This window comes from Hyalella azteca, unplaced genomic scaffold, assembly GCF_000764305.2.
Source record: "Hyalella azteca isolate HAZT.00-mixed unplaced genomic scaffold, Hazt_2.0.2 contig7610, whole genome shotgun sequence".
NCBI lineage: Eukaryota > Metazoa > Arthropoda > Malacostraca > Amphipoda > Hyalellidae > Hyalella > Hyalella azteca.
Window position 1 is genome coordinate 1 of NW_025937731.1, and position 27,771 is coordinate 27,771.

Below are 27,771 nucleotides of genomic sequence, written 5' to 3' on the forward strand. Positions count from 1 at the left end.
CTGCAACCCCTCAGGCCTCCCCACACCTGCAGCAGACACTACATTGATGTCTGCAACCCCTCAGGCCTCCCCACACAAGCAGCAAACACTACATTAATGTCTGCAACCCCTCAGGCCTCCCCACACCAGCAGCAAACACTCCATTGTCGTTTGCAACCCCTCAGGCCTCCCCACACCTGCAGCAGACACTACACTGATGTCTGCAACCCCTCAGGCCTCCCCACACCTGCAGCAGACACTCCATTGCCGTTTGCCTCCCCTCAATCAAAAGCTGCCAGCGTTTCGATTAATCCAAAGTCCCTAATCAAATAAAACTGGAAGATGAGACAACAAACGAGCAAAGCAATGGACAGTAAACTTCAGATTGCGTTATATCGACGGAACAATATAAGAAACAGATGATGATGTAAGATATAAACTTTCAAAGCAAATTCATCAACTTTCACATAACAAAACCTGGCACAAAGGTGAATGAACGATTAAATGCACCCACAGCGGATGACAAACTCGGGGCAAACACCAATAGGTACTCACTTGATCACTCAAACATTGGCTGCTTGAAAGAGAAGAATAAAAGTTTGCGTGAATTTAGACTGTCAAGAACAGAAACTTTCATAACGCAGCTGAGACTTTCTAGCAATAATGAATAATTCTATTTTTTTCCAAGTCAAAAAAACTTTTGGCGGACATTAGTATATAATTTAGAATCAGGGAGCATGATAATAATTGATGAAGTTGATATTAATCAACTGACCACAGCTCCGTGGTCAGTCCTATTATTACGAATATTATTATTCATATTCGTATTCAAATATTATTATTCATATTCGTATTCAAATATTATTATTCATATTCGTATTCTAATATTATTATTCAGAATATTATGACGAATATTCCTACACTATATAGAAGACTTGGGGATTTCCCATTAATTTGGAATGGAAGCTGAGGAACAATTTGACTGGATAATTAGAATAATTATGATATAGATAGAATAAATAGGATAGATGAATGCAAGATGGATTGAGAAGCTGGACACAATCAATAAGTTATATGGCTGATAAAAGATATTCTCTCAATTATATCATTTTGTGAATATATTCAATTTGATAGAAATACAGGTAAGTAAAAATTGTTATTAATATCTAAAATTAAGATTTAATATTTTATTTGATCTCTTTTGGGCATTTGCTCATCTGTGAAATTTTTTTGAAATTTATTAAGCTTTTATTTTCTGATAATCGCCTGTTCTAAATGCATCTGTGAACATTTCTGGCAACAAAACATGATAAAAATAAGTACATTGCATGAGGAAGAAGAAGATGTGTAGAGTATCAGCTTATGGGCAATTTTGTTCAGCAATATTGAAACAAATCTTAGTTCACCCATACTCAGTGAACATGTCTACTATGAAAATCACTTCATTTGCCCAAATAAACAAATACTTTATTAAGGCGTTCAGCAGCCAAAGCAATTAAAAATTAGGGAAGATAAATAACTCAGTCATACACTCAAGATTCCACAACTGGCAGGCACAGCATTTGTTTATTCTAAACCATATTCCAACAATTTGTCCATATCCCATGACGTCGCATGCAGAGCTGGGCAGCGCTACTTTGAAATGTAGCTACCGCTACCACTACAATTGCTTAAATGTAGCGCCGCTACCGCTACAATGGCCTAAATGTAGCACCACTACCGTTACCGCTACTGAAAATGTAGCGGCCGCTACATGTAGTGCACTACTACCCACCTCTGGTCGCACAACTCACCCGCATCCAAATTCGGTGTTGACAATTTTCTTTGTAGTGAGGGCAGGTTTCTTGCCCCCCAGAGTGTGCCGGATACCCTGAGGGTGCGGTGATGACACGACAGCTGCAGGCAGGCTTGAGTTGAGGTTGTGGCCATACGGAGTGGCAGCAGGAGACGGGGCGCCTCCTGACTGAGGGCCAGTCATAGCTGCGCCCACCTTCGGTGAGGGTGGATGATGATGCATCAAAGATGATGCATCATCATCATCATCATTTGATAGGATCAAATTTGATAGGATGCATCAAAAATGATGCCGCCTAATTTTGATAGCAGCAACTAACATAACCTGCTTTTTCAAAGTACTAACTAGAATCACCATACCATCCGATAGTAGCAACTAGCATAACCTTCTATTAGATAGCACTAACTAGCATAACCTTCTATTAGATAGCACTAACTAGCATAATCTGCTATTAGATAGCACTAACTAGCATAACCTGCTATTAGATAGCACTAACTAGCATAATCTGCTATTAGATAGCACTAACTAGCATAACCTGCTATTAGATAGCACTAACTAGCATAATCTGCTATTAGATAGCACTAACTAGCATAACCTGCTATTAGATGGCACTAACTAGCGTAGTCTGCTTTCAGATAGTGCCAACTAGCAAAACCTGCTGTTAATTCTATTAATTAGTGAAGATTATCATGAAAAGTATTTTGAATAATTTTGAATTTCATCATTGCTCAAGATATGGTTGATGATTCACTAGTTAAAAGGCAAGAGGTGGTCATTCAGGAGGCAAAAAGTTATCTGAATTTGAAGCTGTTGAAGTAAAACATATTTCAAACAATTAAAACAGAGGTGAGAGCATTTTAATGCAATAATAAGTAGAGTTTATGAATGAAATAAGAAGTAAGAATTGGTAGGTAAGTTTGGAGATTAATTAGACAAATGATTATGAGCAATTAATAAGAGATAGTAAGACTTGACTTGAACCTATCTTCAGACATGTTCAACATGCGTTTCAGATTAACAAAAATAAAGTAGTTGCTATCAAATTTACAGCCATTGGTAAGGTGGTGGACATCCTCCTGCACAAAATCTCACTGCCCAGAGGTATTTTCCGTTATGGTATCTGCCAATTTGAGAGCGGCGCTCCAACATATGCTTTATTTGACAACACCCATAGAAATTATTACGCATAACTGGAACATTTCATTGATAGTTCCAATCTTTTGAATGAAGTTGAGAGGTCAATATAGATTGACAGTCCTCTGAAATAGAGAAGAGTCATGTACTGGGGCCATACTTTCAAAACTCGCTAAGTGAACGTAAGTACTTACGCTCTATTTTCTTGTCTATGATTGGTGGATTTTGCTTGAAAGGCCATCAGTGATTGGCTGATGAACTTACGATCTCTTAACTTTTTTTGAAAGTATAGGCCCTGGTACGGTACTTGCACATCCCCCATCACAGGCTACAAATAAAGATGATTGTTGGCAAGTTTTTAATGTTGATTTCCCTTAAGGCAAACCAAGGACTAATGGAACCAGATTTAAATTAATGTTATCAATGTGTGTACCTAAAAAAATTTTATTTGAATATTCTAGATATCAGCAAGCATCAAAAGTAGATCAGCTTTGATGTCTATCAACTTACAGCTGATAGGCATAATAATAATAATTATAATAATCAGCTTTGATGACTATCAACTTACAGTTGATGGGCATAATAATAATAATTATAATAATCAGCTTTAATGCCTATCAACTTACAGCTGATAGGCATGATAATAATAATTATAATAATCAGCTTTAATGCCTATCAACTTACAGTTGGTGAAGGAACTTGTCTTGATGAACTCAGTAGATGCTCAGGAGGTTTAGGCAGAGCAGCAGCTGGAATATCAATGATATTGTCAACTAATATTACCAGTACGTAAACTACTTGTCATCAACACAACCCATTACACTTCAAATTGATCTTATTTCTCAAGTATTTACTTTACAATTAAAACAAACAATTTAACAGAAGCCTTCAGAAGTACAGACTTCATAACAATTAAAGAAATTCAAAGCACCTAAGACAACCACCCGGCCATATTATATATGCATGTGCAAAACTGCCAAGTGTTGATAAAGACCTTCAACAATTTACTGATTATCATAGTACGTAAGTCATCAAACGGACAAAGAAAATTAGCACATTCAATCAATAGTAGAAAATAATTCCCATTGTCTTGTCAAACTCATCAGGGACTTTTAAAGGTAGAAAAACATTCTGTTTATAAAAGAACTCAATTCCCTAAAAATTAATAAGGACTAGGTATCCACAATTGGCATGCATCCCACAGAACTAACCTTAATAACAGAACTAACCCTTAATAATAAATTTTTATTTTAAATTTTTTGCTCCGTCCATTACTTGTAAATTTAGGTTTTTAATTTTGTTCTGTGCTTTCTATGTATTAATTTGTGACTTCTGATTTGTGATTCTAGATTCTACGAACTGACGATGGAGCTGGTCTCCGAAACGTTTTCTATAAAGATATGAATTTTTGTGGACTTTTCTTTGCTTTTAAATTCTTAGAACTAACCTTGTCCAAACCTACAAATTGATGATAAACTTAGAATTGACTACATTATTAATAATGTATTCAATTCCATGGGGAAAACTTGCATGAGATAACTCCTGCTTTTGAGAATGCTTCACCATGCTGATCACAACAAAATATACCTTTCGATATTTTTAATGAAAATTAAAAACACTGGTGACATGTGTGAAATACTTGAGAGAATTTTTTAGAGGAGAAGCTCAGATAAAAAGGTACATTCTTCTTGAATGTAACCCATATTAAATAAATCTCTACAAATCTCAAAATTAGAATTTACATATGAAATGGATGATTTTGGAATTGAAAATTATCATTTTTTATTTTAAATTTCAGGAAACAATAAAAAACATACACTTTCATCAAGATAACATAATAGCTAATTAATAGGTACATAAACAATCTACTCCAGTTTAATGTGAACTCAGGTTGAAAATATTTTCATCTGCTTCACACTAATACTACCTAGTATTGTCAATTCAAATTATTATTCATCACAAAGAATCCAACAGTGAATTTAAAAGAAAAGTAAATGCCACAAGAATTCTTTATAGACAACGTTTCTGAATACAGGTTTATTTCCAGTTCAGAAATTCTAGAATGTAAGTACCATCACTGAGCACAATCAAAATCAATGAGCATAATAAAAATTAATAGCACAGATATTAAAACCTGATTTGACAAACTAAAACATATGGCATTACAGAAAAATTATCTCATCAATTTAACCTATTGAACATATCCAGAGTATTAAAAATTAATGACCTTAAATTAGGCTTACCGACCGGTACTTTAGAAAATATACAGGGATTCTAAAATTTGATTGTAAGAAGAGATTGCCCTACATAGTGTGAAATGCCAAGTGAGAAAGATGTGCCAGTAGATTTTGGTGCAGCAACTACCCTTGGCGCCAAAGATTCCTCCAAAGTTAATTATGTATCTATCATACCAATATAGGCTGATGACCATTGCATGCAACTGTTTTTAAAAACTGGATACAATCACATGAATAAAACATAAGATAGGTAGGTACATTGAATTTTTTAGGAATTACCTTTGATTTTAAAATTTTATTTATTAATTATACCAGGAAATAAAAAATCTAATTCTTGCATTAAAGCCACTAGAAAAACCAGTTATGCCCAATATTTAAACAAATTTGCATGTGTAATCTTTGACAATCTCAAATACAAGAGCAATTCTCAAGTCCGAGCAGAGCACCAGCAGAGCACCAGCAGAGCACCTCAAGTCAGGGCAGAGCACCAGCAGAGCACCAACAGAGCACCAGCAGAGAACCAGCAGAGCACCAGCAGAGCAACTCAAGTCAGAGCAGAGCACCAGCAGAGCACCAGCAGAGCACCTCAAGTCCGAGCAGAGCACCAGCAGAGCACCAGCAGAGCACCTCAAGTCAGGGCAGAGCACCAGCAGAGCACCAACAGAGCACCAGCAGAGCACCAGCAGAGCACCTCAAGTCAGAGCAGAGCACCAGCAGAGCACCAGCAGCCCTACCTCCAGCTTGAGTGCTGTTGGTGTGCAGGTGCTGCAGAGATCGTAGCTGGGCTGTGCTGCTGGACGTTACATCTTTCGGCAGCTCTGCAGTCAGGGACTGCTCACCTTTCAGTGCAAGGCCGTGGTATTTGCTTGGAACTGCAAAAACCACAACAAAATTTCTATAAAAATATTTTGGAGTAAATAATTTGAACAATTTTATCAAAAAATGTAGGATGAGTTCACTGAAACTGGCATTTTTTATCCATCAACCAAGAAAAGAGACACTTAGGTAAAATAAATTTTTTTAGGTTAGGTTCTTTAACATAAATAGCTAAAAAAATAAGCCAATAAAGCAGTTGATTGGAGTAGCATCAAGTTGCTCACTGAATGGAAGCAAGACTCTCATGGCCTGGTAGTGATGCATTTTGTAGAGTAGAGAGTAGAGGCTTGCCACTGTGTTGTTCTGGTGCCCCCACGCCTGCAGGAGTCGGTCACAAGGACTCTCACCGCATTTCTCCACGCGACGCATTTCATATAACTCATGTACTTTGAAGTTCATGAACTGACCTCCTGCCATGGTCAAACAATGGCAAGATCATCACAATAAAAAATAGGAAGTTTTCCCATAAATTGAGATCTTGTACAGTATTAAAAACTTTTTTATCCAATGAACATGAATTAAAATGAAAGGTCAATTTCAGCTCTCAAGTCCTATTACATCCCATTCATTCATCCGATTGCATTTATGGATTGCATTTACAGATTGCATCCTATTGCATTTTTGAGCATGGATGCGCAGCTTGAATCAGATATTGCACTTTTAAGCTCGCTATAATCTCAATCTCAGGTGCACCTGACAAAATTTAACCCTTTTGCAGGAAAGTACCTATATAAATAAGCAAAAAAAAGAATTCCTGGAGCCACTACAAGAAAGTATGGACAAAAGATAAATTTACTCATACATATTTTTCAAAATTTTGCATGAAAATGAAGAAAACATAAGTTGAAAATTCTATAAAAAGCAGTCATATTAGGCAAATGGATGTCAACAACTAATATATACATTGGCATGATGAGCAGCAGGCATGCAAAGAATCAGCTTTAGAATCTCACCTAATCTCTCCCATTGGCTGTCCATGTCCAGGATGCTGCACAGCATTTTACGCTCAGTATAAGGAAGTTCATAGACATACTTCACAGAACTCTGCTGGTTACCTGTGGTCCTGCCAGCCATTGTTAATCCATAACAACCTTGGAAGATAATTAGGTCAATCACATAGAGCAAAAATTAAAAATTTTAGATTATGATCAATGGGAACGGTTTTCATATTCATAAAGCAGAATTATAAATAAAGAAAATAAGGTTGTTTCTATCGCCAAGACTTGTAAACTGTACTACAACATTTCTACAAAATGTGGGATGACTGTCCCAATTTACCCCACCCATCCATTATTACCCCATTTGATGGTACCCATAAAATTTGGGCTCATTCCTTTTAGCCAGGTTTTTGCGTAAACATACAATTCCCGTTTTTTGGTGTAAATATAGATCTTCAACTCAGATACTTTGCCTCTCAGACTATTGCAGTTTAACTGATATATCTCAAATTGGAACTCCAGTTGGACTTGTTGAATCACCCAGCTCTCTAGTTCAGATTCAGTGCTTTTTTGCCACTTGAAACTACAAAAGTTTTTAGGCTGTGATGCGTTTTCTATGCCAGTTCCAGCAAAAATATCATCATTGAGCACATTTTGTATTTGTTCATTGATTTCCCTATTTTTTGGTAGCATAAGTCTAGGTTGCACACTGCTTTCTAGTGTCTTGCTTTGGTTTTGCTGGTGCTGGAACTATGTCCTCTTCATCTTCTGGTGTGTCAGAGCCTAATTCTGACAACTGACATTTTGCAGGTAATTTGCTTGAATTTCAATGCAAGAGCTTTTACTGCTATAGATAGTGCAATTAGACATTCATTTTACATTATGGTACCTTGGTAATTCAGGTTTTGGGAACGTAGAACATAAATTAGAGGAACGGCTCACAGAGGAGCAGACAACCTCCCACATTGACAAATTACTTTTTAAAAACAACACTTCTAATGAGACTAGCATTTCCAATATTACACATGTACAATGAATTTCTTATTTTATTTTAAATACCGTATAAGGGGGTTACTTAGACTCCTGGGGTAACTTAGACCACTTTTAGATTTTTTAACAAAAACCCCCAAAACTCAAACTATTTGACATAGAAAAATTTTGTCAATGGGCATTAAAGGCCTAATACTGAGGCTACGTAACACAATAGAAAGATAAAAAAATTATGCATATCTAATAGGTTAAAAAATGAAAAATGAGACCCACGAAAAAGAACTATTATTTAAAGCCTGTCATAAACCCCCTCCAATTTCTTTATTTTTTGGTAAAATAACTCCAGGTTTTGGTGCATTGTAGTAAAACTCTTCTAGTTACATATGCAAATGACAAATTTGAGGAAAGTGTCATAGTTTGCAAATGGGGGGCACTGCCCCTGAATGGGGGAACTTAGACCACCTAATGTCAGCCCTGATGTGGTACGTAACATAGACAGGCTTGGAAATTAATTTAAAATTACCATATATAACATATTTTGTGTTTGATACGGTACACCTATTAATGCTTTTTCTTCATGTTTCAGACTCTACAGAGTCTTATAAATTGTAATTTTAACTTAATTTTCAAGCTGGTCAATATTACCCCATCACGGCTGACATTAGGTGGTCTAAGTTCCCTCATTCGGGGGCAGCACCCCCCCATTTGCAAACTATGACACTTTCCTCAAATTTGTCATTTGCATATGTAACTAGAAGAGTTCTACTACAATGCACCAAAACCTGGAGATATTTGGAATTATTTTATCAAAAATATAATTGATTTTACCACCCAGTCTAAGATACCACAGGAGCTGGGGTAACAAAGTCCATCACTTTTTTGAAAAAACATCAAAACTATGAGAAGCAGGAGCCAGCAATTTATAGTAAGTGAACCTAGAGTATAGACCAGTATTTTACATGTTTCAATTCAAGTTTGATTTAGCTAGTAAAAAAAGACATCATTTAAAAAAAAGTAGTCTAAGTTACCCCCTTTCACGGTATTAGAGAAATTAATTTCTAAACCTTCTTACACATAATTTAGTTTTTTACATAATTTAGTTGTTAATTGTCTCCTCGTTGGTTTTAATTTGACAAGCTCATGCGTGTACAAGTGGTAAAAAGTAGCATTTAGTTTGCTAGGTAAATAATATCAAAGAGGGAAAAAACATCTTTCATTTTATTAGGTCAAGATTGGCTTTGATTCAACAAACAAATGCATGGAAAATTTGCAATGAAAATTAGTCTCTAAATTTGGACTAATTAAAATTTAGACTAATTAAAATTGGTCTCTAAATTAGTAGATTCGGTCAATTAAAATTTACCAGAATTTTCACTAGGTACCTCGGGTTTCAAAGTTCTTCAAACAAGCCCCGAAGTCATTGCTATAATGGTGCTAATAAAATTTGTAAGAAAGAAAAATTAGAAAATTACAAACAAATAAAAATTAGGAAGGAAAAAATCAGTTGAGCTGATTTATGATTTTTTATTATAACTAACAATGAGCTATTAAGGTCATGTCATAATGACAATATGAGTATCTATATTTACAGATAATAGTTTACATATAATTGTCTGTTTCCGGACCTAATTGCACCCCCCCTCCCCCCGTACTCAGGGCATGATGGCAAACCAGAGCATTTTTTAGAATCAGTTCATTTCAATTGCCTCATTTACTCAAGATTTAAACCAATTTCTCAAGTATGATAATGCTGGTATCCATGATACTTTACTGGACACTGGTGACTGGTCTACTTATAGGACTAAAAAATTAACTTGAGTCTAATAACTCTCTGCTTTGTCACTATGAAGGGAGGAGCAGTCTGGCAGCAATCCATCACAGCCTGGCCTGGGGGTGGGGGCTGGGACTGCTAAATCCGAAGCAAATCCCAAGGATACCAAGATGTGCCTCCTAGAGACTTAGAGTGCTGGGCCTGGGGCTAAATGCCCCCAAGCCCAAGGTCTTCCTCAAATTCCACACTGACTCAGTCTGACTGCATGTGCCTTTGTCTGAAGGCAAAGACACACTTCTCTGAGTCTGAGTGCTCTCCTTCCGCTGCTTATGGCGCTTAGCGCAACATTGTCAAAGTCTAAATTATGATTCTCTCGAGTGCTGTACAGAAATTTCAGAGTGCTGTACATAGATTTCAGAAATGTTTACGCATTAATACAGTCTAATTGACTATGACATATGACAGGGCACAGGGGGTTTCTTAATAATTTGCATACATTTTTCTTAATAATATTGCATAATAAAATGGATCAGTTGATGGAAAATACAATACACTTATACACATACAAGAAACGCATGTCTAATGATCAAATTAAATAATAACAGCAAGACCATAAATTCAGAATATAACTAATAGTTGATTTGAGCTGGACCGCAGGCCTTATCCTACCTACTGCCACTTTTCATGGACATGATTCATGAATAGAAAAGAAGAGAGGAGGGGCGAGAAAGCCAGTCGGGTTCTTGAAAAGGAAATCAGACACTTGACTTATTTATTTCTTATTTACTCATACTCTCGTAATATACGAGTTAGTCAAAAATCAAGTTGATGAATGTGTGGGTATTCTAAGTATTGCGTTAATCACTGAGGAAAATTTTACGTTAATCTCAGAGGAACTTCAGTAATCACCGAGCACCATCGTGAGGTATTTACCGTAACAACGCCGCTGACTCTCTCCCGTATACAGACTGAGAACTTCTTTTTTTTTTTTTTTATTATTCTTATAGGAGAACACGCGCCCGTACCAGTGATACGCTCCATACACACGCGCCCGTACCAGTGATACGCTCCATACACATGCGCCCGTATCAGTGATACGCCCCACACATACGGGTATCAGTGATACGCTCCATACACAAGCGCCCGTACCGGTGATACACTTCACACACACGGGTATCACAGTGATACACTTCACACACACACGGGTATCAGTGATACACTTCACACACACGGGTATCAGTGATACACTTCACACACACGGGTATCAGTGATACACTTCACACACACGGGAATCAGTGTGTAGGGATCTTAGCTGAATATTCAGGAGTACTTAGGGAAACAGAGGGAGTATAAGAAGATAAGATAACCAATACGTGGAAGGTATAAGAATTAGGTTGAGGTGTTGACGATCGATCCTGTAGCATCGTACGAATTCAGGGTAGACTTGTCTTGGCATAACAGCAAGGAATAGTAAAAGGAATAGTAAAAAATTTTAATTGTAAAAGGAATAGTAAAAAATTTTAATAGTAAAAGGAATAGTAAAAAATTTTAATAGTAAAAGGAATTCAGACAACAGCAGAGGTATGCGTAATATCCTAGAGTTGTGGAGATATTCTACTGTCGCTATTGCATGTGTCAATATTGTATTTATTATCTACTTGCTGATACTGCTTGCTAGTAGGGAAATTATCCGACTGATAATCCGTAGGATATGATGATAGTTGGGAAATTATCCGACTGTACGGGGGGTCGATTTTGTTCATGTAGGGAGAAGTCCACAGGTTGGTTCGATCTCAAAGATATCAGACTGGGTGCTGATACTGATAGGGACCTATTCTTTCAAAAAAGTTAAGAGATCGTAAGTTCATCAGCCAATCATTGACAGCCACGCAAGCAAAATCCACCAATCATAGACAAGAAAATGGAGAGTAAGTACTTAGTTCACTTAGCGAGTTTTGAAAGTATGGCCCCAGGACTCTAATACGGTATTGTGATTGTGGCCATTGGAAATTATGCGTATGGTGTCCTGAAACTAAGTTCTGTGCTGAGCTGTAAGAATATGAATGAACGAACAGTGCTATGCTCTGAAACTATATATATGCTCTATAACCATGTTATATTTAACTTTAGTCAAATGTTCTTAATTTAAGTGTTCATTCTTCGTTTAATTAAAGTAATTGTGTTGATTGGGAGATATTTATTGTACCTCGACATGAAAGATCATTACACAGTGATACGCTCACACACTCGGGTAGGTTGCTACGTGTACTTAGGTCGCTACGTGTACTTAGGTCGCTACGTGTACTCAGGTCGATACGTGTACTTAGGTCGCTACGTGTACTTAGGTCGCTACGTGTACTTAGGTCGCTACGTGTACTTAGGTCGCTACGTGTACTTAGGTCGCTACGTGTACTTATGTCGCTACGTGTACTTAGACCGCTACGTGTACTTAGACCGCTACGTGTACTTAGACCACTACGTGTACTTAGATCGCTACGTGTACTTAGACCGCTACGTGTACTTAGACCGCTACGTGTACTTAGACCGCTACGTGTACTTAGACCTGTCTCTTATACACATCTAGATGTGTATAAGAGACAGGCTTATGACCCCTCCCTCTGCAGCGGCAACCTTCCCTGCAGCGACTCCTGCAGGAGGCGCTGCAGGGGGACTGCTAGTGTCGTCCACGGCACCACAGCTGTCATCACTGGCCGCCACTACTGTCACCTTGTTGACAGCACCAGCAGCACCTCCACCACTGCTGCTGTCACTGCCACTGCCACTACCAGCACCAGCAGGAGAAGGGGCGGTCGCTTTCACAGGTTCGCCTGACGCGGGCGTCGAGTTTGCCGCGGCATCAGCGAGCTGAGCTTCCATCTGCACGTGAGAGACGGCAATCATGGCGTGCCGCTGAGTTGTGATGATCCTGCCACTGAGTTAAGATGAAGGCCTGCCACTGAGTTCAGATGAAGGCCTGCCGCTGACTTCAGAAAAATGTTCACGGGTCGATGAGGCAATCGATTATCTAGGACCACCAACCTTCTCTCGGTACTCAGCATCGAAGCCCGCGGCAGCAGCGGGGGGCGTGGGCAGCGTTGCAGCCGACGCGTTCTCCTCGCACGACATCGCCTCCCCACACCTGCAGCAGACACTACATTGATGTCTGCAACCCCTCAGGCTCCCCACACCTGCAGCAGACACTACATTGATGGATGCAACCCCTCAGACCTCCCCACACCTGCAGCAGACACTACATTGATGTCTGCAACCCCTCAGGCCTCCCCACACCTGCAGCAGACACTACTTTGATGTCTGCAACCCCGCAGGCCTCCCCACACCAGCAGCAGACACTACGTTGATGTCTGCAACCCCTCAGGCCTCCCCACACCTGCAGCAAACGCTACATTGATGTTTGCCTCCCCTCAATCAAAAGCTGCCAGCGTTTCCCTCAATCCAAAGTCCCAAATCAAATAAAACTGGAAGATGAGACAACAAACGAGCAAAGCAATGGACAGTAAACTTCAGATAGCGTTATATCGACGGAACAATATAAGAAACAGATGACGATGTAAGATGTAAACTTTCAAAGCAAATTCATCGAATTTCACATAACAAAACCTGGCACAAAGGTGAATGAAGGATTAAATGCACTCACAGCAGACGACAAACTCGCGGTAAACACCAATACTCACTTGATCACTCAAACATTGGCTGCTTGAAAGAGAAGAACAAACTTTGCGTGAATTTAGACTGCCGTGAATAGAAACTTTCCTAAAGCAGCTGAGACTTTCTAGCAATAATGTATAATTCTATTTTTTCCAAGTCAAAAAAACTTTTGGCAGACATTGGTATATAATTTAGAATCAGGGAGCACGATAATAATAGTTGAAGTTGATAATATTCAACTGACCACAGCTTCGTGGTTAGTCCTATTATTACAAATATTCGACGAATATTATTATTCGTCTTTGTATTCAAATATTATTATTCAGAATATTATGACGAATATTCCTACATCAGCTGGAAGACTTGGGGATTTCCCATTAATTTGGAATGGAAGCTGAGGAACAGTTTGACTGGATAATTAGAATAATTATAGTATAGATAGAATAAATAGGATAGATGAATGCAAGATGGATTGAGAAGCTGGACACAATCAAAAAGTTATATGGCTGCCAGAAGGATGGGGGAGCGTGACACAATCAAGAGGTTATTTGGCTGATAAAAGATATTCTCTCCATTATATTATTTTGTGAATATATTATATTTGATAGAAATACAGGTAAGTAAAAATTGTTATTAATAGCTAAAATTAAGATTTAATATTTTATTTGATCTCTTTTGGGTGTTTACTCATCTGTGAATTTTTTTAAAATTTAATAAGCTTTTATTTTCTGGTAATCGCCAGTACTAAATGCATCTGTGAACATTTCCGGCAACAGAACATGATAAAAATACAGTGGGGGGAAATAAATATTCGTACACTTGAAAAATCGTATTTTAATGTATGTAAGTACACAAACTTACAGGAAAATTGATTTAAATTATGTATAGAGACGCATAGTATTCAAAAATACTATCAAAAGAAATTAAATCTCAATGCAACAAAAAACAATGCAACATGTTCACTTTTCGGGAGTTTTTTGTTGCATTGAGATTTAATTTCTTTTGATAGTATTTTTGAATACTATGCGTCTCTATACATAATTTTAATCACTTTTCCTGTTAAGTTTGTGTACTTACATACATTAAAATACGATTTTTCAAGTGTACGAATATTTATTTCCCCCCACTGTAAGTACATTGCATGAGGAATAAGTAGATGTGTAGAGTATCAGCTTATGGGCAAGTTTGTTCAGCAATACTGAAATAAATCTTAGTTCACCCATACTCAGTGAACATGTTTAGTATGAAAATCATTTCATTTGCCTTAATAAACAAATACTTTATTTTGGTGTTCAGCAGCCAAAGCAAGTAAAAATTAGGGAAGACAAATAACTCAGTCATACACTCAACAATCCACAACTGACAGGCACAGCTTTTGTTTCTTGAACACCATATTCTAACGATTTGTCCATATCCCATGATGTTTCATGCAGAGCTGGGCAGCGCTACTTTGAAATGTAGCGACCGCTACCGCTACATGCTCTAAATGTGGTGGGCGCTACCGCTACAATTGCTTGAATGTAGCGCCGCTCCCGCTACATGCTCTAAATGTGGTGGGCGCTACCGCTACTGCTACAATTACTTAAATGCAGCACCGCTACCGCTACATGCTCTAAATTACCGCTACAATCGCTTAAATGTAGCGCCGCTACCGCTACCGCTACATGCTCTAAATGTGACGGGCGCTACCGCTACCGCTACCGCTACCGCTACAATTGCTTAAATGTAGCGCCGCTACCGCTACTGAAAATGTAGCGGCCGCTACAAGTAGCGCGCTACTGCCCATCTTTGGTCGCACTACTCACCCACATCCAAATTCTGTGTTGACAATTTTCTTCGTAGTGAGGGCAGGTTTCTTGCCCCCCAGAGGGTGCCGGATGCCCTGAGGGTGCGGTGATGACACGACAGCTGCAGGCAGGCTTGAGTTGAGGTTGTGGCCGTACGGAGTGGCAGCAGGAGACGGGGCGCCTCCTGACTGAGGGCCAGTCATAGCTGCGCCCACCTCCAGTGAAGTAATTAGAGGATAATACATCATACCAGTGATAAAATATGCAACCTTATTTTTGGTATCAATTGCATCATTTATCAGTGATAAATGATGCAAACTTATTTTTAGTAAATGCAACTAAAATAACCTAACACATTGACATCTGCTTTTTGAAAATACCAACTAGCATTACCCTTACATCCAATAGTAGCAACTAGCTACTATCGGCTAACACCAACTAGCATATTCTGCTATTAGATAGCACCAACAAGCAAAACTTGCTATTTGTTCTAGTAATTAGTAAAGATTATCATGAAAAGTATTTTAAATAATTTTGAATTACATACTTAAAATCATTGCTCAATATATAGTTGATCATTCACTAGTTGAAAGGCAAGAGATGATCAAAAGAGAGCCAAAAAATTATCTTAATTTGAAACTGTTGAAGGAAAATATATTTCCAATAATTAAAACAGGTGAAAGCATTTCAATGCAATAATAAGATAAGAAATGGTGAGTTCATGTATTAAATAAAAGTTAGGAATTAGTTGGCAACTTAGGAGATTTATTTGACAAATAGATATTGAACAATAAACAAGAGATAGTGAGATTGAGCTTGAACCTGTCATTAGACGCGTTCAACATGTGTTCCAGACTAACAAAAATAAAGCAGTTGCTGTTAAATTTGCAACCATTGGTAAGGTGGTGGGAATCATGCATGCAATCTCACTGCCTAGAGGTACTTTCTGTTGTGATATACCATATGTGATATACCATACCATACCATATGTGATATACCATACCATATCATATGTGATATACCATATATCATTTCTGTTTTGATATGCCATACCATACCGCCACTCTCAAGATGAGAGTGGCGTTCCAAGATATGTTTTATTTGAAAACACCCAGAGTAATTATTACACATAACTGAAACATTTTATTGATAGTTTCAATCTTTTTAATGAGGCCAAACAGTCAATATGATCAGGTATGCCAGTTAAAATGACAGTCCTCAGAAATAGAGATGTGTCAAGTATTGCTGTGCATCAGGATGGTCGTGGGCAAGCTATTAATGCCGGTTTCCCTTAAGACTACCCAAGGACAAATATAACAATATTAAAATAAATTATTTCAATGTACCATAAGTACTTAAAAATGTATCATTTGAATATTCTAGCAACCAGAAAGCATCAGAAGTATAGATCAGCTTTGATGTCTATCAACTTACAGTTGGTGAAGGAGCTTGTCTTGAAGAACTCAGTAGATGTTCAGGAGGTTTAGGCAGGGCAGCAGCTGGAATGATCAAAGATATCAACACCTAATATTACCAGTACCTGAACTACCTACTTGTCATCAACTCAACAAATTAGACTTCAAATTGATCTTATTTCTTCAATATTTATTTAACAATTCAAACTATTCATTTGACATAAGCTTCCAGAAGTACAGATTTCATAACAAGTAAATAAATTCAATGCAGCTAAGACAACATCCCCAGCCATATTATAAATACACATGCTGAACTGCCAAGTGTTGATGGAAAGTTTCACAAATTTACCAATTATCATAGTAAGTCATCAAACGGACAAAGAAAATTAGCACATTCAATCAATAGTAGAAAATAATTACCATTGTCTTGTCAAACTTATCAGGGACTTTTAAAGGTAGAAAAACATTCAGTTTATAAAAGAACTCAATTCCCTAAAAATTAATCAGGACTATGGATCCACAATTGGCATGCATCCCACAGAACTAACCTTGTCCAAAGCTACAAATTGATGATAAACTTAGAATTAGAGACATTATTAATAATAATGTCTGTATTCCATTCCATGGGGAAAACTTGCATGAGATAACGCCTGCTATTGAGAATGCCTCACCATGCAGATCACAACAAAATATACCTATCAATTTTTTTCTGACAATTAAAAACTACTGGTGACATGTGTGAAATACTTGAGAGAATTTTTAGAGGAGAAGCTCAGATAAAAAGGTACATTCTTCTTGAATGTAACCCATATTAAATAAATCTCTACGAATCAAAATTAGAATTTGCATATAAAATGGATGATTTTGGAATAGAAAATTATCATTTTTTATTTTAAATTTCAGGAAACAATGAAATAACATACACCTTCATCAAGATAACATTAAACAATTTACTCCAGTTTAATGTAAACTCAGGTTGAAAATATTTTCATCTCCTTCACACTAATACTAGTATTGTTAATTCAAATTATTATTCATCACTAAGAATCCAACAGTGAATTTAAAAGAAAAGTAAATGCCACAAGAATTCTTTATAGATAACGTTTCTGAATACAGGTTTATTTCCAGTTCAGAAATTATAGATGTAAGTACCATCAATGAGCACAATCAAAATCAATGAGCATAATAAAAATTTATAGCACAGATATTAAAACCTGATTTGACAAACTAAAACATATGGCATTACAGAAAAATTATCTCATCAATTTAACCTATTGAACATTTCCAGAGTATTAAAAATTGATGACCTTAAATTAGGCTTATTTTATAAAATATACAGGGATTCTAAAATTTGATTGTAAGAAGAGATATTGCCCTGCATAGTGCAAAATGCCAAATGAGGAAGATGTGCCAGTAGATTTTGGTGCAGCAACTCCTATGGTGCCAATTAAAGACTCCTTCAAAGCTAATTACGCCTCTATCATACCAATATAGGCTGATGACCATTGCACACAACTATTTTTAAAAACTGGATACAATCACATGAATAAAACATAAGAAAGGTACCGTAGGTACATTGAATTTTTGAGGAATTCCCTTTGATTTTAAAATTTTATTTATTAATTATACCAGGAAATAAAAAATCTAATTCTTGCATTAAAGCCACTAGAAAAACCAGTTATGCCCAATAGGTACCGTATTTAAACAAATTTGCATGTGTAATCTTTGACAATCTCAAATACAAGAGCATTTCTCAAGTCATAGCAGAGCACCAGCAGCCCTACCTCCAGCTTGAGTGCTGTTGGTGTGCAGGTGCTGCAGAGATCGTAGCTGGGCTGTGCTGCTAGACGTTACATCTTTCGGCAGCTCTGCAGTCAGGGACTGCTCACCTTTCAGTGCAAGCCCGTGGTATTTGCTCGGAACTGCAAAAAACATGTCAAAATTTCTAGAAAAATATTTTGGAGTAAATAATTTAAAAAGTTCTATCAAGAAATGTATGATGAGTTCACTGAAACTGGCATTTTCCAAAAAAAGCAGCACTTAGGTAAAATAAGTTTTTTTTTAGGTTAGGTTTTTCAGCATAAATAGCTAAAAAATAAGCCAATAAAGTTGTTGATTGGAGTAGCATTAAGTTCCTCACTGAATGGAAGCAAGACCCTCATGGCCTGGTAGTGGTGCATTTTGTAGAGTAGAGAGTAGAGACTTGCCACTGTGTTGTTCTGGTGCCCCCACGCCTGCAGGAGTCGGTCACAAGGACTCTCACCGCACTTCTCCACACGACGCATTTCATATAACTCGTGTACTTTGAAGTTCATGAACTGACCTCCTGCCATGATCAAACAATGGGAAGATCATCACAATAAAAAATAGGAAGTTTTCCCACAAATTGATATCTTGTACAGTATTAAAAACTTTTTTATCCAATGAATATGAATAGAAATGAAAGGCATTCATTCAGCTGTCAAGTCCTATTACATCCCATCCATTCAGCTGTCAAGTCCTATTACATCCCATTCATTCAGCTGTCAAGTCCTATTACATCCCATCCATTCAGCTGTCAAGTCCTATTACATCCCATCCATTCAGCTGTCAAGTCCTATTACATCCCATCCATTCAGCTGTCAAGTCCTATTACATCCCATCCATTCAGCTGTCAAGTCCTATTACATCCCATCCATTCAGCTGTCAAGTCCTATTACATCCCATCCATTCAGCTGTCAAGTCCTATTACATCCCATCCATTCAGCTGTCAAGTCCTATTACATCCCATCCATTCAGCTGTCAAGTCCTATTACATCCCATCCATNCAATCACAGTCTGGAGAGGATGACATTACAATCCTACCAACCAGTCTGGAAAGGGTCATGTATCTGCCTTACAATGATAAAATTTACATACTAATGTAGATTTTAATGTGCTAATGGATGTCAACAACTAGTATATACATTGGCAAGATAAGCAGCAGGCAAGCCAAGAATCAGCTTTAGAATCTCACCTAATCTCTCCCATTGGCTGTCCATGTCCAGAATGCTGCACAGCATTTTACGCTCAGTATAAGGAAGTTCATAGACATACTTCACAGAACTCTGCTGGTTACCTGTGGTCCTGCCAGCCATTGTTAATCCATAACACCTTTGGAAGATAATTAGGTCAATCACATAGAGCAAAAATTAAAAATTTTAGATTAGGATCAATAGGTAGGGTTTTCATATTCATAAAGCACAATTATAAATAAGAAAATAAGGCTGTTTTTTTCACCAAGACTTGTATACCGTACTACAACATTTCTACAAAATGTGGGATGACTGTCCCGATTTACCCCACCCATCCATTATTACCCCATTTAATGGTACCCATAAAATTTGGGCTCATTCCTTTTAGCCAGGTTTTTGCATAAACATACTATTTCTGTTTTTTGGTCTAAATATAGATCTTAAACTCAGATATGTTGCCTCTCAGACTGTTGCAGTTCAACTGATATATCTCAAATTGGAACTCCGGTTGGACTTGTTGAATCACCCAGCTCTAGTTCAGATTCAGTGCTTTTTTGCCACTTGAAACTACCAAAGTTTTTAGGCTGTGATGCGTTTTCTATGCCAGTTCCAGCAAAAATATCATCATTGAGCACATTTGGCAGTTGTTTGTTGATTTCCATATTTTTTGGTAGCAGAATTCTAGATTGCACACTGCTTTCTAGTGTGTCTTTGGTGTTGCTGGTGCTGGAACTATGTCCTCTTCATCTTCTGGTGTGTCAGAGCCTAATTCTGACAACTGACATTTTGCAGGTAATTTGCTTGAATTTCAATGCAAGAGCTTTTGCTGCTGTACATAGTGCAATTAGACATTCATTTTACATTACGTACCTTGGTAATTCAGGTTTTGGGAACATAGAACATAAATTAGAAGAACGGCTCACAGAGAAGCAGACAACCTCCCACATTGACAAATTACTTTTTAAAGACAACACTTCTAATGAGACTAGCGTTTCCAATATTACACATGTACAATGAATTTCTTATTTTATTTTAAATGCCGTAAAAGGGGGTTACTTAGACTCCCGGGGTAACTTAGACCACTTTTAGATTTTTTAACAAAAACCCCCAAAACTCAAAAACCATTTGGCATAGAAAAATTCTGTCAATAGGCATTAAAGGCCTAATACTGAGGCTACATAACACAATAGAAAGATAAAAAATTATGCATATCTAATAGGTTAAAAAATGAAAAATGTGACCCACGAAAAAAAAAACTATTATTTAAAGCCTGTCGTAGAACCCCCTCCTATTTTTTTATTTTTTGGTAAAATAACTCCAGGTTTTGGTGCATTGTAGTAGAACTCTTCTAGTTACATATGCAAATGACAAATTTGAGGAAAGTTTCATATACGTGCCTCAAACTATTGTCAGTCATGAAAAGATCCGGTCAAATGACACGATATTAGATCTTTTGTGAACAAGGCACAAAAAGATCAAGAATTGGCAACAGGCCACATCAGGCCTACGCTTCAGCGCCGACATCACTATGTTATGTTATGTTATAGTTCGCAAATGGGGGGCGCTGCCCCTGAATGGGGGAACTTAGACCACCTAATGTCAGCCCTGATGTTGTTGCAGGGGGAGCTGTATTGCTTTTTAGCCCAGCCCTTTGGCTATCATGCTCGTTTATTTGATGTCTGTGCTATGTTTTCTCATTATGTAACTTATTATGTACTTTTCCTTTTTCTTCTCTCTAGTCCAGACAAGGAAGTAAAATCATTAACGTAAAGTAAATTCCAAGCCAAGCATAATCCTAATGCAAAATCTCAAATGAATAACTAATAACTGCACCAGTATGGAAGTTAAGCTAACTCACCACTTGAGAGGAAGCAAGTGATTATTTATTGCATATATTCATTTCATTACTCAATTGATGTTCTATTACAAATGGTTTATATTTTTGTGATTTCACTTTGTTTTCTGATTTTCTTTTAATTGTGTTCAGTGTGTTTTAATTCTGCAAACTATATATTTTGGTGTTCATTAATTCTTCATTAAGCTGTTTGCTTTAATACAAGTTTGATATCATCATAAAGGTTCTTGATTATTACTATTTTTCTGCTTGTTAATTAATGCTTGTTCATATTTAATCCAATTCTTTATCTTATAGTCTTAGGGCTATGATGCATAAAATTAATAAGTTTTACTTTCTTTTTATGGCAGATCACATATGCATCTTGTCCATGCTCCTGTTCTAGTTAGTTCCATGCTCCTATGCATGTTAGTTCCATGCTCCTACGCATGTTAGTTCCATGCTCCTTAGTTCCTCAACTCCTATACTAGGCCATTCTTCCCTCAGTTATGCACCACACTTAATCATTTCATAACCAAGAGCCATTTAATTGAACTGTAATCTAAATTCTGTTAAATTTGTCAGTAATAAAAGATCAATTTTAGTCTCATCATAATCCACTTCCCAAGTAGGTTGTTCCCAACCTATCAAGTAGAAGTAGGCGAAGTGTTTGCCTCACCTGCAGGAGACACACGGCAACAATGTGGTAACATAGACTGGCTTGGAAATTAATTTAAAATTACCATTTATACCATATTTTGTGTTTGATACACCTATTAATGTTTTTTCCTCATGTTTCAGACTCTACAGAGTCTTATACATGGTAATTTCAACTTAATTTCCAAGCTGGTCAATATTACCCCATCACGGCTGACATTATGTGGTCTAAGTTCCCTCATTCGGGGGCAGCACCCCCCATTTGCAAACTATGACACTTTCCTCAAATTTGTCATTTGCATATGTAACTAGAAGAGTTCTACTACAATGCACCAAAACCTGGAGATATTTGGAGTTATTTTATCAAAAATAGGTATAATTGATTTTACCACCCAGTCTGAGATACCCCAGGAGCTGGGGTAACAAAGACCATTACTTTTTAACCCTTTACGCCCTGGCGTGACGAATTCGTCACACAGAAAAAAAAAACATCGGTTTTCCAACAATTTCACGTTTTCTGTCATTTTTTCGAAAAATTCATATGAATAAAAAAGTCTTAGATTTATTTTTTACATATGTGTACCAAGTTTCAAAGTTATCTGTCGGTAAGTAACCAAAATAAAATTTCCAATTTCCAATGGCAATGTCCAATTTCTTATGGAAATTCTATTTCGGTTAATTACTGACAGATAACTTTGAAACTTGGTACACATATGTAACAGATAAATCTAAGACTTTTTTGTTCGTGGGAATTTTTCCAAAAAAGTGAAAGAAAACGTGAAATTCTTAGAAAACTGACAAAAAGGGGGTACTGTAGAAATCTATCATCTCCTATGATTTTTGAGCTACAACATTGAGACGCATATCATTCGATACGTAAGGACCATATCCATCGATTGGTCCTTGCTGTTTTTCAAAATTCTAATTTTTGTGGGTGGGGTGGGCATTTTTTGAAAAAAATTGGTTTCTCCCTCCCCCCCTTTTGAATTTCCCCTCCCTTTTTTTCAAAATATTTTCAAAACTATAACGAAAATGAAAAAAAGCTTCGACCAATCTTTAGATCTTTTATTTGCGAATCGAACGGTATATTACTCATTGCTGTAGCTTAAAAACTCTGGGAGGAGATAGGTTTGCAGTGACAATAAGTGTGAATGAAATAAGTGTGAATGTTCAGTAGGGCGCGACAAAGTCCCGAGCCCCTCAAAATAGGCATTCAAGGTGACATAGATGCAAGACTAGACATTACTGGAGCCAAAATTCAGTCAAGGATGGTGGGAACGACTGCATGAGCACCATCCCACACGACAGCAGCCGGGTAACTGAAGAGCAGCGTCTTCAGGTTGTCTATTCATGTGCCCGACCAGTAATTTTCGCCCATATTAAATGTTAAAGAACTCCCCCACCCCTAACCCTTTCACAAACTGTCGTCAAGGCATAAATCAACGTACAGAGACAATTTTGGTACCGTTGGATAGGTCAGATTGTCAGCTTTGATGTGAGACTTAAAACCGAAAAAGTGAATTTTACGATTTTCATCCCAGAAATTCAGGGCGTAAAGGGTTAAAATTACATCAAAACTATGAGAGGCAGGAGCCAGCAATTTATAGTAAGTGAACCTAGAGAGGACGCAGTATAGACCCCTACATAGCCCTTGCCCACAATTCAATATCTATTCCTTTCCACTCGTAATCACGCTAGAGGGCATATTAGCCTGTGAGATTAAGTGCCTAAAGCCATAGGTGCCATTTCCTTTCCTGGAAATGAATCAATCAGCAAGATAACATCAAGCCGCCGAAGCAACAGCCGTGGGCAAATAGCCAAACTGTTGCGTGCTTGTATTAAACACAGCCTGGCGTCTTTGCAGCTTTTGAAAATAAGCGCCCAACATAACAGCGCCGTTACGTCACAGCCACTGCTTCATTGCGCTCTACTCCACAGGCTAAAGCGCAAACCGCCGTACCTATAACGCCATGCCCCGGCTCTCCCCCTTCACAGCCAGCAGAAGGCTTTTCTAGTTGCCGATCAGTAATGCGCCTGGCGCGATGGAGGGACCTAACATAACCTAACCAAACCTAACCCGGCGCACAACTGATCAGCAATTGAAGAAAGCCTTATGGCTGCGAAGGGGGAGAGCCGGGGCATGGCGTCATAGGGACGGTGGTTTGCGCTTCTGCCCGTGGAGTGCGGCGGGATAACGCCAGTCCTACAAATAGCAGAGCAGGTTTACAGTGATCCGGCGTGGTCTGCGGCCAGTAAGGCTTACGGCGTGTGCAAGAAGTGATAGTATGGGGTAAAATTCTGTGGAGTAGGACCTGTTGACAATAGACTATTTGATTCAGCAAGCTGTGGAGTGAGGTAGGTGTTGCTTAAAGTTGGTGTGGGGAGATGACTCAGTTACCTACAGCTTCTTGGGTGTGAGCTGAGTTTAGTTATTGCATTATAGGGTAGGTGTTGGCGTTAGGACTTGTTTATGAGCTAAATTTGTGGTGTAGGGCTGTGCTCCCAACCTAGAGTATAGACCAGTATTTTGCATATTTCAATTTAAGTTTGATTTAGCTAGTAAAAAAATACATCATTTAAAAAAAGTTGTCTAAGTTACCCCCTTTTGCAGTATTAGAGAAATTAATTTCTAAAGCTTTTTACACATAATTTAGTTTTTTATATAATTTAGTTGTTAATTGTCTCCTCGTTGGTTTTAATTTGACAAGCTCATGCGTGTACAAGTGGTAAAATTTATCATTTAGTTTGCTAGGTAAATAATATCAAAGAGGGAAAAAACATCATTTTATTAGGTCAAGATTGGCTTCGATTCAACAAACAAATGCGTGGAAAATTTGCAATGAAAATTAGTCTCAAAAGTGTTGATTTGGTCAATTAAAATTTACCAGAATTTTCACTAGGTAAAAAGTGGTCTAAGTTACCCCGGGAGTCTAAGTTACCCCAGTTTACGGTACCTCGGGTTTCAAAGTTCATCAAACAAGCCCCTAAGTCATTGCTATAATTGTGCTAATAAAATTTGTAAGAAAAAAAATTAGAAAATTACAAACAAATAAAAATTAGGAAGGAAAAAATCAGTTGAGCTGATTTATGATTTTTTATTATAACTAGCAATGAGTTATTAAGGTCATGTCATAATGATAATATGAGTATCTATATTTACAGATAATAGTTCATGTATAATTGTCAGTTTCCAGACCTGGAGATGGTGACTGATTGTAGCTTTGTAGTCATTCTAATGCATAGTGACTACTGGAACTGTAAGTCTAGCCACTTGGGTGTTATTACGTCATAACTAACACCACTACCACACTCACTCTCTTTCTCTCTCTGGAGCCCTCGAATTGCACCTTATGGTTCCCCCCCCTGAACTCAGGGCATAGTGGCAAACCAGAGCATTTTTTAGAATCAGTTCATTTAAATTGCCTCATTGGCTCAAGATTTAAACCAATTTCTCAAGTATGATAATGCTGGTATCCATGATACTTGACTAGACACTGGTCTACTTATAGGACTAAAAAATTAACTTGAGGGAGAGTCTAACAACTTTCTGCTTTGTCACTATGATTAGGGAGGAGCAGTCCGGCAGTAATCCATCACAGCCTGGGGGCTGGGACTGCTAAATCCAAATCAAATCCCAAGGATACCAAGATGTGCCTCCTATAGTGCTGGGCCTGGGGCTAAATGACCCCAAGGTCTTCCTCAAATTCCACACTGACTGCATGTGCCTTTGTCTGAAGGCAAAGACACACTGCTCCGAGTGCTCTCCTTCCGCCGCTTATGGGCCACACTCAGGAAGATGTATATAAACAGGGAAATTTCTCGCGTAAATCAATCTAATTATATTTTTTTCGCACAGACGTTCGTGCAAATCACGGTCATTGATTCCGCGCTGCGCAGCACTTGGCGCGGGCCGCGGAGCTGTCCGACACAGTTCTGATTTAGACACAGTTTTCATCTGAATGGAATGGCAACATCGTCTGTAGATGATTTCAAGTAACGCTGAACCAGCATTGCCAGATGGTATATTTCCTGTCTCTTATACACATCTAGATGTGTATAAGAGACAGGGAAAACAGCGTAGCTGAAGTGCAGCCGCTCGCGCTCCTTGTCGCGGGTGCCGCGAGTGTACAATGGAAGTCTGGATAGAGTATCAGATATTAGGTATAAATGCAGAATGACGACAAGAAAGTTTGATAAAGCTCTAGTGGGATGGATGTTGAATTCGTAACAAAGAGTTCCACCGTAAAGCAAGCGTCAACACTAAACGCAAGTAGCTTCAACTATTAAATCAAACTTCGATACCATAAATTATGCTATATGTATATTTTTCCGACATTTGTTTAAATAAAGTTTCTTCCTAAAGTTTGGACTGCCATTTATTTTTTTTTTTTGTCGTGATAACCTTATCTCTTATACTGATCATAAAGATCTTNGCATTCGCACCTCGTAAATGGCTTTTCATGGCCGAGATATGGAATTCACGGCTCGGTGAAATAGAATCACGGCTCGTAGAAATGGAATCGCGGCTGGCAAATCCATAAAACCACGGCTCGAAAAATTCAGTCGCGGCTCGCCAAGTAGATATATTCCATACTAGACAGTGCGGATACACGTTTGTGTGTACGGTCAGTGTGATTACGTAATTTGCATTGCCGCGCGTCCATATTTAAACTATTTTAGCTTTCTAAAAGTACGGCGCACCGCGCAGGTCGTTAAAATGACAATATAAATTCCCGCGCACCTGGCACATCTTTCTGACCATGGCTTATGGGTAAGTTATGGCGCTTAGCGCGACATTGTCAAAGTCTAAATTATGATTCTCTTGAGTGCTGTACAGAATCTTCAGAGTGCTGTACACTGTACAGAGATTTCAGAAATGTTTATACATTAAAACAGTCTAATTAACAATGAGAATGACAGGGGGTTTCTTAATAATTTGCATACATTTTTCTTAATAATATTGCATAATAAAATGGATCAGTTGATATAAAATACAATACACATACAAGAAAGTTGAAGAAACACATGTCTAATGATCAAATTAAATAATAGGCTAACAGCAAGACCTGGAGACCAGAAATTTAGAATATAACTAGTAGTTGATTTGAGCTGGACCACAGGCCTTATCCTAGTCCTACCTACTGCCACTGGCACTTCTCATGGACATGATTCATGAATAGGAAAGAAGAGGGGAGGGGCGAGAAAGCCAGTCGGGTTCTTGAAAAGGAAATCAGACACTTGACTTATTTATTTCTTATTTACTCATACTCTCGTAATATACGAGATGTCAAAAATCAAGTTGATGATTGTGTGGGTATTCTAACTAGTATTGCGTTAATCACTGAGGAAAATTTTACGTTAATCTCAGAGGAACTTCAGTAATCACCGACACCGAGCACAATCGTAAGGTATTTACCGTAACAACGCCGCTGACTCTCTCCCGTAGACAGACTGAGAACTTCGGACTTGTGCCCGGATATGGAAGGGGTTCTGAACCGTTCTTGCGGAATTAACAATTTTCCAATATTAAATGGATTGATATAAACCATGGAATCAAATAACCTCTCAATTTACCTTCAGTGAACTGAGAAAAGTACTCAAATCGTTATACAGCATTAACATTTCACCTTTCTGCAACTTCACTCTCTGAATCAAAATTTCAAGGTTTAAGTAGTCTAGGGCAGACAATAAAAAATTCA

At 37.8% G+C, this 27,771-nt stretch overlaps 2 protein-coding genes across 2 annotated transcripts; both read right to left on the minus strand.

Annotated features, from left to right (window-relative positions):
- Window positions 1-534: 534 nt before the first annotated feature.
- Window positions 535-10,708, minus strand: LOC108671464 (pelle-like serine/threonine-protein kinase pik-1; the record flags this gene model as incomplete). Its single annotated transcript, XM_018159015.2, has 7 exons — window positions 10,654-10,708; window positions 6,975-7,112; window positions 6,246-6,431; window positions 5,880-6,017; window positions 3,593-3,657; window positions 1,773-1,969; window positions 535-556 (listed from the first exon to the last, which is right to left on the minus strand). Coding segments are annotated over exons 2-7 (729 nt in total), but the record flags the coding sequence as incomplete, so codon positions are not given.
- A 1,592-nt stretch (window positions 10,709-12,300) lies between these two features.
- Window positions 12,301-27,535, minus strand: LOC108671465 (mucin-1-like). The gene is made up of 8 exons (XM_018159016.1): window positions 27,489-27,535; window positions 19,584-19,720; window positions 18,729-18,914; window positions 18,373-18,510; window positions 16,608-16,672; window positions 15,192-15,388; window positions 12,760-12,859; window positions 12,301-12,597 (listed from the first exon to the last, which is right to left on the minus strand). The coding sequence occupies exons 2-8, from the start codon at window positions 19,702-19,704 to the stop codon at window positions 12,301-12,303; spliced, it is 1,104 nt and encodes a 367-aa protein (XP_018014505.1). The 5' UTR covers window positions 19,705-19,720; window positions 27,489-27,535.
- Between the last annotated feature and the right edge of the window lie 236 nt (window positions 27,536-27,771).